The sequence below is a fragment of the Gopherus flavomarginatus genome, chromosome 2 (genome assembly GCF_025201925.1).
Source record: "Gopherus flavomarginatus isolate rGopFla2 chromosome 2, rGopFla2.mat.asm, whole genome shotgun sequence".
Taxonomy (NCBI): Eukaryota; Metazoa; Chordata; order Testudines; family Testudinidae; genus Gopherus; species Gopherus flavomarginatus.
In genome coordinates this window covers 65,635,525-65,644,957 of record NC_066618.1, presented here as the reverse complement: position 1 = coordinate 65,644,957, position 9,433 = coordinate 65,635,525, and the positions used below count along the sequence as shown (strand labels likewise).

General features: G+C 44.5%; 1 protein-coding gene and 1 long non-coding RNA gene across 3 annotated transcripts; one reads left to right on the top strand and one right to left on the bottom strand.

The window, feature by feature from the left end:
• Positions 1-827: 827 nt before the first annotated feature.
• On the bottom strand, positions 828-4,341 carry EVX1 (even-skipped homeobox 1). Of its 2 annotated transcripts, none has more exons than XM_050938697.1 (3): positions 3,927-4,341; positions 2,192-2,445; positions 828-1,358 (listed from the first exon to the last, which is right to left on the bottom strand). In XM_050938697.1, exons 1-3 carry the CDS (start codon positions 4,339-4,341, stop codon positions 828-830), a joined length of 1,200 nt encoding a protein of 399 aa, XP_050794654.1. The 2 variants fall into 2 exon arrangements, with proteins under 2 accessions (XP_050794654.1, XP_050794653.1); XM_050938696.1 differs by having other exon boundaries at positions 2,192-2,456; positions 3,935-4,341.
• Positions 4,342-5,165: 824 nt separating this feature from the next.
• Positions 5,166-9,023, top strand: LOC127044224 (uncharacterized). The gene is made up of 4 exons (XR_007772433.1): positions 5,166-5,447; positions 6,092-6,168; positions 7,520-7,648; positions 8,393-9,023. It is a non-coding gene; the product is annotated as an uncharacterized LOC127044224 (long non-coding RNA).
• Positions 9,024-9,433: the final 410 nt, after the last annotated feature.

Below are 9,433 nucleotides of genomic sequence, written 5' to 3'. Positions count from 1 at the left end.
CGTCAGTGTGTGCACATTTCAGCAACTGATAATAGGACATTGTTAGTTAAAGGACAAATAGCTCTGACCCACAAACTGACAGGATCTTTTTTTTTCTGCCAGTTTCAGTCTGTCTCTTAAAAATAAAAGTTGGGAGGAAGGAGGAGACGAAATATTGGATTTCTGCTAAAAAACGAAGGGTTTATATTACTGAGACAGGGAGAGAGGTAAAGAATGCAATTAAACCAGGAAAGTAATGTACAATATGTCACGGTTCTTTACGCAAAAACATTTTTCTTGTTTCTAGAAATAACTGGATAATACTGTTGAGTTGCTATCTAGAAACCCTTTTAGTTGGTTGTTGAACAATCTGGTAAAGCATAAATCTTTACTTTGTATTATGCACACAAGACATTTTATTATCAGCAATTTTTCTTTCAAGTTTTTCAGATTTTACTTTTCAGTCATGTATAATTGGGCATAAATATTTTGCTGTGGTTTGGAGAAGTTCTGTCCCTCGATAGGTTATCTGGCCATAGAAAATAAAGTCCTAGCTCATTTCTATGGTTTATTGTAGAAAGTAGTGTATATTAGTTTTTGCCTTCATAGTGCAGACGCCTAAATTCCTCCTTATGCGCATACATCACTAGTGGTTTTTCCTCCCTTCTTCTTTCCTGTTTTATCTTGGAATGTAAATCTTTCAAAGACTGAGCTATTTTAATGTTTTTTTTCCTCATGGGTGTCCACTTATGGGAGAGAACACGATTAAATAAACGTTGGATGTAAGTACTTTAACCGTATGTGAGCCCATGAAAGGGGCATATTATTTATAAACCTGAGATGAAGCTTTATCTTGTTAAAGGTACTTCTTCCCGCTGGTCTATGGATACTGAGGTTGCTTTGCTCAGCACCGAGGGTGTGAAAGTGAGAAAAGAGTCAGTCCTGGTTGTGGCTGAACAGGTAAAGTCTGATCCTGAAGGTCTCTGTGCCAGTCCATTGGACTGGCTGCTATGGCAAGCCAAGCATGAGCAAGGGCTGCCTCCAGCACTACTGAGTCCATGAGTTGGGGCAGGGTAAAGAGAAGGATGTCTGAATGCACAGAGCAGTTCTGGTCTAGGGTAAGGATGAGAGAGGACCCTAAAGGTGTCCAGTGGTCTCAGAGGGGTACTGAAAGGGGTGGCAGCAGAGGCCGAGGTGGCTCCAATGCCCATGTGGGAGTAGTAAGGAAGGGGCAGGTGAGATGGGAAGGGGTAGGGAAGATTGCCAGTTGCCGCTGCATGACTCATCATGTACGTGTAAAAAGCAGGATCTGCTGGGTGAGGCCAGGTCATGGCCAAACGCTGCCTCTTGTCCTTCATCCTGCGGTTCTGGAACCAGACCTGGGAGAGACAGAGGAGAGAAAGAACGCTCTTAAAACCTGCACAGGGTCAGGCAGACAGAAAGGCCATGCCAGAAGATGCATTTTGGATACAACTGTTTGCTCCCTCTGTCCTCGCTGCAGACTGCGAGGCACACACACCAAAGTCCTGACTGGTACATTCATTTTCCACAGTGAAAATATAGTGTGCGAAGGTTGATTTGCTGGCGAAGGAGCGCTAACCCACTATTTTAACTATATAGGTTGAACTGGCAAAATAAAAATATATCCTTCAAATAATGAGCTGTCATCAGTAAAAACTACAATTTGTCCACGTAAAAGTTGCTATAAATCTAGACGGAGATCTCAAGTGGTGGCCTTTTTGTAGGCACTTTTTTCTTTCTTACTTCAGAATTGCTTTCCTACTGTATTTGCTGTGTATTTACACACACTCCGAACAAGTGTACCTACTGCCTAGAAGCACTGCATCCTTCGCACCATCTCGTGAACTCCACCTGGGGCATTTGCTGTTCAGTTTGTGTTTTATTGCAAAAGGTTGAAACGTTTCTGTTAAATGCTTATTATTTAACATTTCCCAGAGTTTAAAGGTAACGAATTCTTAAAATCAGGTGAAAGGAAGATTAAAAACACTTAGAGGCTGGGCTGTCAGAGGCTTCGCTCGTCTGATGGCTAGTAACGTTTATTAAAAGCTACCTATCGCTGCTTTTGTGCAGAAAATAGCAGGGCGCAGCCGGGAAATGTTTGTTCTGAAAGCGCTTCCCAGAGTTTTGCAAGGAAGCCTGGCCGTTTAGATTTACATTGTGCTAATTGAAAACATGTCCAAGCGGTGTGTACCTTGATGGTGGTTTCTGGCAGATTTAAAGCAGCTGCCAGTTCACATCTTCTGGGCCTGGACACGTAATTCTCCCGGTAGAATTCCTTCTCCAGCCGGGCTATCTGCTCGCGGGTGAAGGCTGTGCGGTAGCGGCGCATCTGATCGCTGGCGTTGCAGGCCAGTGAACCCTGGGAGCCGCCGCTGCCTCCGCTGCCCTTGGGGGGCTCCCCCCCGCTGCTGGGGCTGCCACCGGCCAAAGCCTCCGAGCACTGTCCTGCACAGTGGAGGAGCCGAGAGCAGAGACACGCGTGATACACAGACCGGGGGGTCGTCCCCGCCCGCCTCCCCATCGATCCCCTGCTCCTGCTGCTGTTTCCCCCTTCCTCCTCCCTCCAACACAGGACAGTATCCACAGCATCCTCTGTTCACAGGCGCAGCCCTGCGAACGCTGGGGGCACTGACCCCCAGCGGCCTGGGCACATAGAGCGTAGGGGCATTTACTTGGTGTTTACTTTCTGGAAGTAAGGGAGTGTGATCTCCCCAGTCCCCTCCTCGGATCCTACCAGGGGCTCTTACTGGTTGCGATGCTCCCTTTCCGCATTGTGTGTGGTAGGAGCTGAGCTCCTCAGCACCCAGTTAAAATATCAGGCTATGCCCCCCCTCCCTCCAGTTGCGTGTTTTCTTTTTGTGGGTGTCCGTTCCCACCACAGTCATCGGGCACCATGCAGTGCAATAGCCATAGCCAGCATCCCCAGCAGCAAACCAGTGGCAAATGGCCTGGACAGAGACATGGCAGCAGGCAGAGAGCTCCTTCCTTACCAGGGGTGAGGGTGGAGATTTGGGGAATTCTTCCCTCAGAGTCAATATCCCCTCATGTTAAGTTTAAATAAAGCTCCTGGGCAAATTCAAGGGGAAATGACCTTGTTCTGTGCCCAGTCTCCCAACTTCTAGGGACAGAAAAGGAGCTGATTTGTTTTTCGAGTGGAGTGGAAGAAGGAGTGAGGGGGTGGGGTGGCAGAAGAAAAAGGCCCGGACGCTGCGTTTGCTTTCAAATGCAGCCAGTTCTCATTGTGCCTGAGACCAAAGGCAATTAAATCATTGGGACCATTTCCGAGCTGGCGCCACCGAGACATGGAAGTGACAAGGTAATTTGGACCTTTAACCAACGTGCAAACAGGCACCTACTGCTGCAGCTTTGGCAGTCAGGAGTCGGCAGCGATTTTACGGTCTTTATGGCTGCTTCCGTGCTCATCCAAGCACATTTCACCCTGCTCTCTGCTCGCAGTTACACAAACCGTTTGATCTTGCAAAGCCTAGGGAAGGTTGCTCTCAACCCTTGAAAAACGCACACAAAACAGGGGAGTGGGTTTCCTAGTGCATGCACTATGGAGGAAAAGGCTCGCAGACGGGGTGTGAATTAGAATCCAGTCTTGCTGCAGGAAAACTTGCAAAGGCAAGATGTGTTTAAATGAGGATGCGATTTCACCCACTCTGTTCAGTCATCAGGACTCTTCAGAGCCATATGCGCCTCCGGGTGTGTAACAGCCACATCTGCAAACTCCCCCCTCCCCCTATTCCATGCAGTACAAATGCATAAAAAGGAAACGAATTCGGGTACAAAACCTTACTCCAGCCTGGGCACTAAAACAAACTGAAGCCTGACAGAGATCTCGCGCTCAAGGACTCTAGTTACCCAGCTTGGCCGGCGCCCGAGCCCGGGGAAGGGAAGGGGGAAGCAATGGGAAGTGGTGGTACCTTTGCTGGGCTGGTACTCGGCGTTTCCCGTGGCGCAGTCCGGGGTGCAGCTCACCTCGATTTCCTCATAGAAATCCGACTCGGTGTCCGAGCTGCTCTGTTGCCCTTTGCTAGAGGGGGGCTCCGAGGCGAGTTGCTGTCCGGCGGAGAGCAGAGCTGCTGCCGCCGCCGCCGAGCGACTCTCCGGGACCGTCCGTGTCCCTGGCAGCACTTCCACCTCCTCCTCTCCTCCTCCCCTTTCCCGGGAGGACAAGGGTCCAGATCTGGGGCTCAGGCAACTCCGATGGATCATCTTGTCCTGCGGTTCTTGGACTGGGCTTCCCACTGCTTCTGTCAAATTAGAGACTCTCTTGCCAGCCAGAGTGCCAAGTTGACCTCCTTCCAGAAACATCACCATATCCTTTCTGGGTTCCATTGTGGTTTTCTTAAAAAAAAAATAGCCCCAAGTAGCCCCCCCCGCCCCGCGCCTCCCGCCCCAATCCTGTGCAACGCACACACCAGTGCAGAGGAACCCGCGGTGAGATAGGGTGACCTTGTGATGCGAACGCTACACTGTGCAGTGCCGGCTCTGGGAGGGATCACCATTGCCTTCTTCCTTCTAAGCTGTCATCCTTAAGGGTGCAATCGTCATTACAGTACCACCGGTGACGCCACACATTGATTGCGGGTGGATAAATAGAAACGTCTGCCACGGCAGAGATGAAAGGAAGAGCCGGAGCTAATGGCTAGCGGTGATGCACCAGGTGGAAGGGCTTAGGATGCGGAGGGAAGTGTGAAAAAGAGATGCATATGGAATTCAGCTGCAAAGAGACTGTAACATGCGGAAAGACTTCCTCAGGGTGAAGCCTTGATAATTAAGTAACCTTTTGATTTTCCTTTTTTTGAAGCAGAACCTTGATCTAAAACGCATCAGAAGATCCAGAGCTGCATTGTAGAAGTGCGAAGATACATATTCAAGCCTCTTCCTTCGACGCATTGTGTAGTGCTTGCAGCCAGCTTCCTTATCACCGCACATATGAGGTCTTAAGAATCCTTTGCAAACACGAGGATAAGGAACATTTTAGTAATATTTCAGTGTATACGTAGCCTTGGTCACTTGTTCCGTTTCAGCGTTTTTCCTTTGGCAGCGTTTGCTTTGTGATTTTCATTGTTACCAAGGGAGTGTTTTAAATGCTAGAATTGGCGCTAATGTGATTACTGCCGTTGTAAACTTCAAATACTATTACCGATGCGGTTTTCGTAATAGTAGATATCGTAGCTGTTTAGCACTAACCATTTGAATCCGCTTATGTCTTCTTCCACAGTTTCCATTTGCAAGATGATTTTTCTGAGGTTGGGAGGTTCCCCCCCTTTATAATAAAATATTTTGCATACGATTCTATTTTTCGCAAGAAGGGATAACTGTCGCAAAAACTGTCAGGACGAGAAGCAGGCTCAACAAAATAGATGTTATCAAATCCACTCCTTATGCAAAATAGCAGATGCTGTGAAATATAAATGGCAGGGGCCACCATTTATAAGGTACTGATCAATAATAAGGAACCCTATCTAAAGATAGTGTATATCTGCATACAAGCAGTAGCATATGGAGTCTCTTAAGTGTATTTTGATATTTACAACAAGCAGGGGAAGCAACTAATCTATTTTTAAAAATATTTACATATACATATAGTGTAAGGTTATTTTCACCATCTGTTGTAACTAGATTGTCCTGTCTTTTCAAAATGTTAGTGGTTAGTCATGTTACAGAAACGTTCACCCAATTACCTTTCCAATCTGGTAGGGAATTTACTGGCATATCTGAGGTGACGTTGTTTTGATAGGAGAATAGGAAACATAAGGAAAGAAGCATTTTATACGTATTTACAGCCCTGTGAAGAGGGTTTATGATGATAATAGGGAAAAGAAACCAGGATTTACAATATTGTCAGTATATAGGTTAAAAATCTGTTCCACATACTACTTTGCGGCAAATCAAATATTTTGATGAGGAGACAGTGACAAAACCACCCTCCGGGGTCCTAAATACTATAATAATTTACGAAATGCACCATATATGTCTCCAGGTGAATGCGCCGCACCAATTTGTAGCATGCAATTTTGATAATCTCCTGAAATGATGAAAACTGAACACTAAATTTGCATTCTGTTCTCTTCCTTGCAAGTTTAGACAGCCTCTGGACCTGCGCCCCGCCTAACGCTGGAAGAGGAATCGAATTGCAAGACTGGGCACCGGTGGGAAGTAAGATACTTTTTTCTCCGGAAGCTCCAGCAACGTGACGCCCACCCCATTATAATAGTGGTTGAATTGTTTGTAATGTTATCATTTTTGACCGTTGGCAGAGGGTATCATCTGGAGAGTGAGGGGAGGGGATTCGCAGCTGGGGAGCTGCACTCCAGTTCAATAGAGTTTAAGACGGAAGTTTATGAATAATCTAGTCCCTTCGCTGATATAAAGCAACCAATGGGTAATGAGGTGGGGGGGGGACTAAAACGATGAGACGGACAAAATTCCAGTTTGTCTTGTTCAATGCCAAATGTACGCAAGTTGTTGTCACGGGGTGGAGGGGGGAATCTTGAAGGTAAGATACAGCATTAAAGTGTCTTGAAGAAACTGAAATAATTAATCGGCTAAACTAGCCAGTACCGCCGGGGTACCAATCTGCTCAGTACTGCCGGGGTACCAATTGGAAGGGATGAATGAGGAACCCTTGGAAATAGGAACGGCTCGATTGACAACTATCTTGTGCTTAGCTGGCACTTTAGGGAACGCTTCCCGATCGCGTGAAGAAAGTTATCACTGGGCTTCCTGGAAAATAATCCTTCTGAGAGGTTTGTAGGTTGGGACTGCACTGCAACAGTTTACTGTGCCCCATTTTAAAATGATTTTAAGGTCTGTTCTCCGTGCCTCATAGACATTCAATTTTAGAATAAATTTCTTTATCTGGCTCCCCTTCTGAGTACCCTTCTCCTCCCTCCCACTACCCCAAAAATCTCGTCCTTCAAGTGCATTGGTTTAGAGCGTTTGCCTATGCCTCGTGCTGTCTGAATATCGCGGAAGATCAAACGCAGACCAAACCAATACTGAGCCGGACTCACACAGCATCAAAAATATCCTTGTTTGCGCACACAAATGCAAAGGGATAAAGGGCCTGACTCTGCCTCTGTTCAAGTCAAAGGAAGTTTTGCCAGTGATTTAAATGGGAGCAGGATAGGGCCTTAAAGAGGTCCTCTTTAGTTTCTAAACCCTGGTTGGATCGTCACAGTGGATAATTCCTTTTACGTCAACAATTCTGTGGTAGAACCGATCCCTGAAATTAACTCCCACCTGATCCATTCTCACTTCTTTGCAAAGCCCAACCTCCCACGTAAATGAATGGGAGACTTCAGTGCGCAAGGAATGAATGCAGGACTCGATTGGCTGTAGTCTGTCTAGTGTTTACCACAGATCTGTCAAGACTCGTTTGGAGGGAGACTCCCTCATTTGAGATTAATTTCAAGCAGTTTGGAAAGCATATCTCGCACGGTTTTGCTGCGTGTTTCTATGAGACATTTAAACCCTAACGTTTTATTCTTAAATCTCCCTCATACAGATGGCCACAGGCATGATGTAGTACTCACTTCAGTTCAAAACGTTTAAAGTCGATTTATTCAATCGTGTTTACAGCTTTCCTTGCTGATATATGGCTGAAGAGAGAGACCAAAGGGATGGCATTCAAAGGGTAATATGTCAACTCAAAGTTTACCAATTCTAAAGAGGGAACGAAAGGAACGGGATTCTTGTATGCCCACGAATAAGACCTGTAAATAGTAATGGAAAATTTATACATTACTGCTAATGACACTTTGACACATAGAAAACAGAAGATTCCCTTTGAACTAATCTGCTTGGGAAATAATTTTTGATTAATCCACTTCTCATATACCGCTAGGTATTATTTTTAATTCGCCAGCCAATATGGTGTCAAAATAACCTTTTAGTGATATTGTCTGATTTTTATTGTCATTTGAATCTATGATGGTTTTTGGTTTTCTCCAAATTATCCCTGCGCCCTGTCTCCTTTTAAAAATGTTTTAAAATACATCTCTAAATTAGTAATAACCGAATGCCCTTATACCTAACTCAAGTGAATTACAAAAACAGAAAGCCTATTTTTAAAATGTTAATGGGTGGTGTTAACAATAATGGTGTAATTATCACTGTTTTATTAAGGCTATTTTTATGACATTGTTAGAGGTGAAAGCTTTGGGGAGAAGGAAATAGGGGCTTTATTCTTTAATTCTTAGGGTGTAAAGACAAGATGATACAATAAGAGCAAATAACGCACACGTGGGAATAAGGATAAAGAGCATATAAGTGGTATGTGTGTATATGGGCATACGTATGTTCTGTGTTCTGCTTAGCAAGCAGAAAACGAACCCCAACATCTATATGTAAGGCATATTCCTTTGTTCCTTATTTTTAGTTGTTGGACACCGGAAGCAGAAGGCAACGGAAGATTTCTAACCTGTTTGCTAGAGCAATGCTAAGGTAGAGCCCGATCCTGCTCCCATTAAACTCAATGGGAGTTCCACCATTTACTTCAAATGGAGCTGGATAGGGGCCATTCCTTACTCGAGTGAGTGAAGATTATCATTTCCCGAGTCCCATTTAAATACGTAAAACTTCAGTATCTTTTTATGTGGAAATAGATGGTAAAAATAGACATGCATCGTAAACTAACTGATTTGAAGCTATTTATCCTGTTAAGCTAATTCATTACAGGGACAGATACCACCCGTTCGATCTTTTTTGACTTGACAAATATTGATTCAGAAGCCCGGCTTCCTAGGTTTCTTCTGATTCTTTTCAAGCTTGTCCAGAAAGTCCATCTGGAAAACTAACAACACTTTTGTGCATGTTTCAATGGTTTTTGTGGCAACTGGTTATATTTGTTTAACAGGAGCTCCTACCCACGTATCTTTGTAAAACCACTATAGAAAGTACTTGTGGTGGATGTCATATATCCACCTGCATTTCTCAGACAAACAAATGGAAACTGGTATCCAGAGGGTTTTTAATGGTGTGTCAGCGCCTAATTATTAAAGCTGACTGAATGAGAATTCTTCTAGGCAAATGTAATCCGACTAATAATAGAAATATGTAAGAATGTGATTAATAAATAGCTATAATTGTAGTGGGCTTATTATTTTACTTTAAAAGTTTCAACAGTGACTGTTGTTTTGATTAAATTAGCGTGCAGAGGTTAAAAGTGGTCTTTTCTCTTTGAATTCTCCCCCCCGCCCCGTGCAGAATAGAATGACTGGTTCACTACCTGGAATTAATTTGGAAGGGAAAAAGTTCCAGATATGTTTCACGATTCAATTTCATGAAAGTCAGTGTCATGTTTTATTAAACCAAAATGACCGTTCTCAAAATGTGGAGATGAGCATCAAAGAGTAGCATTTTTCCGTTCAGTAAAATGTGGTGAATCGTGTAATTAACTGGTCTAGAGACTTTTATGTCC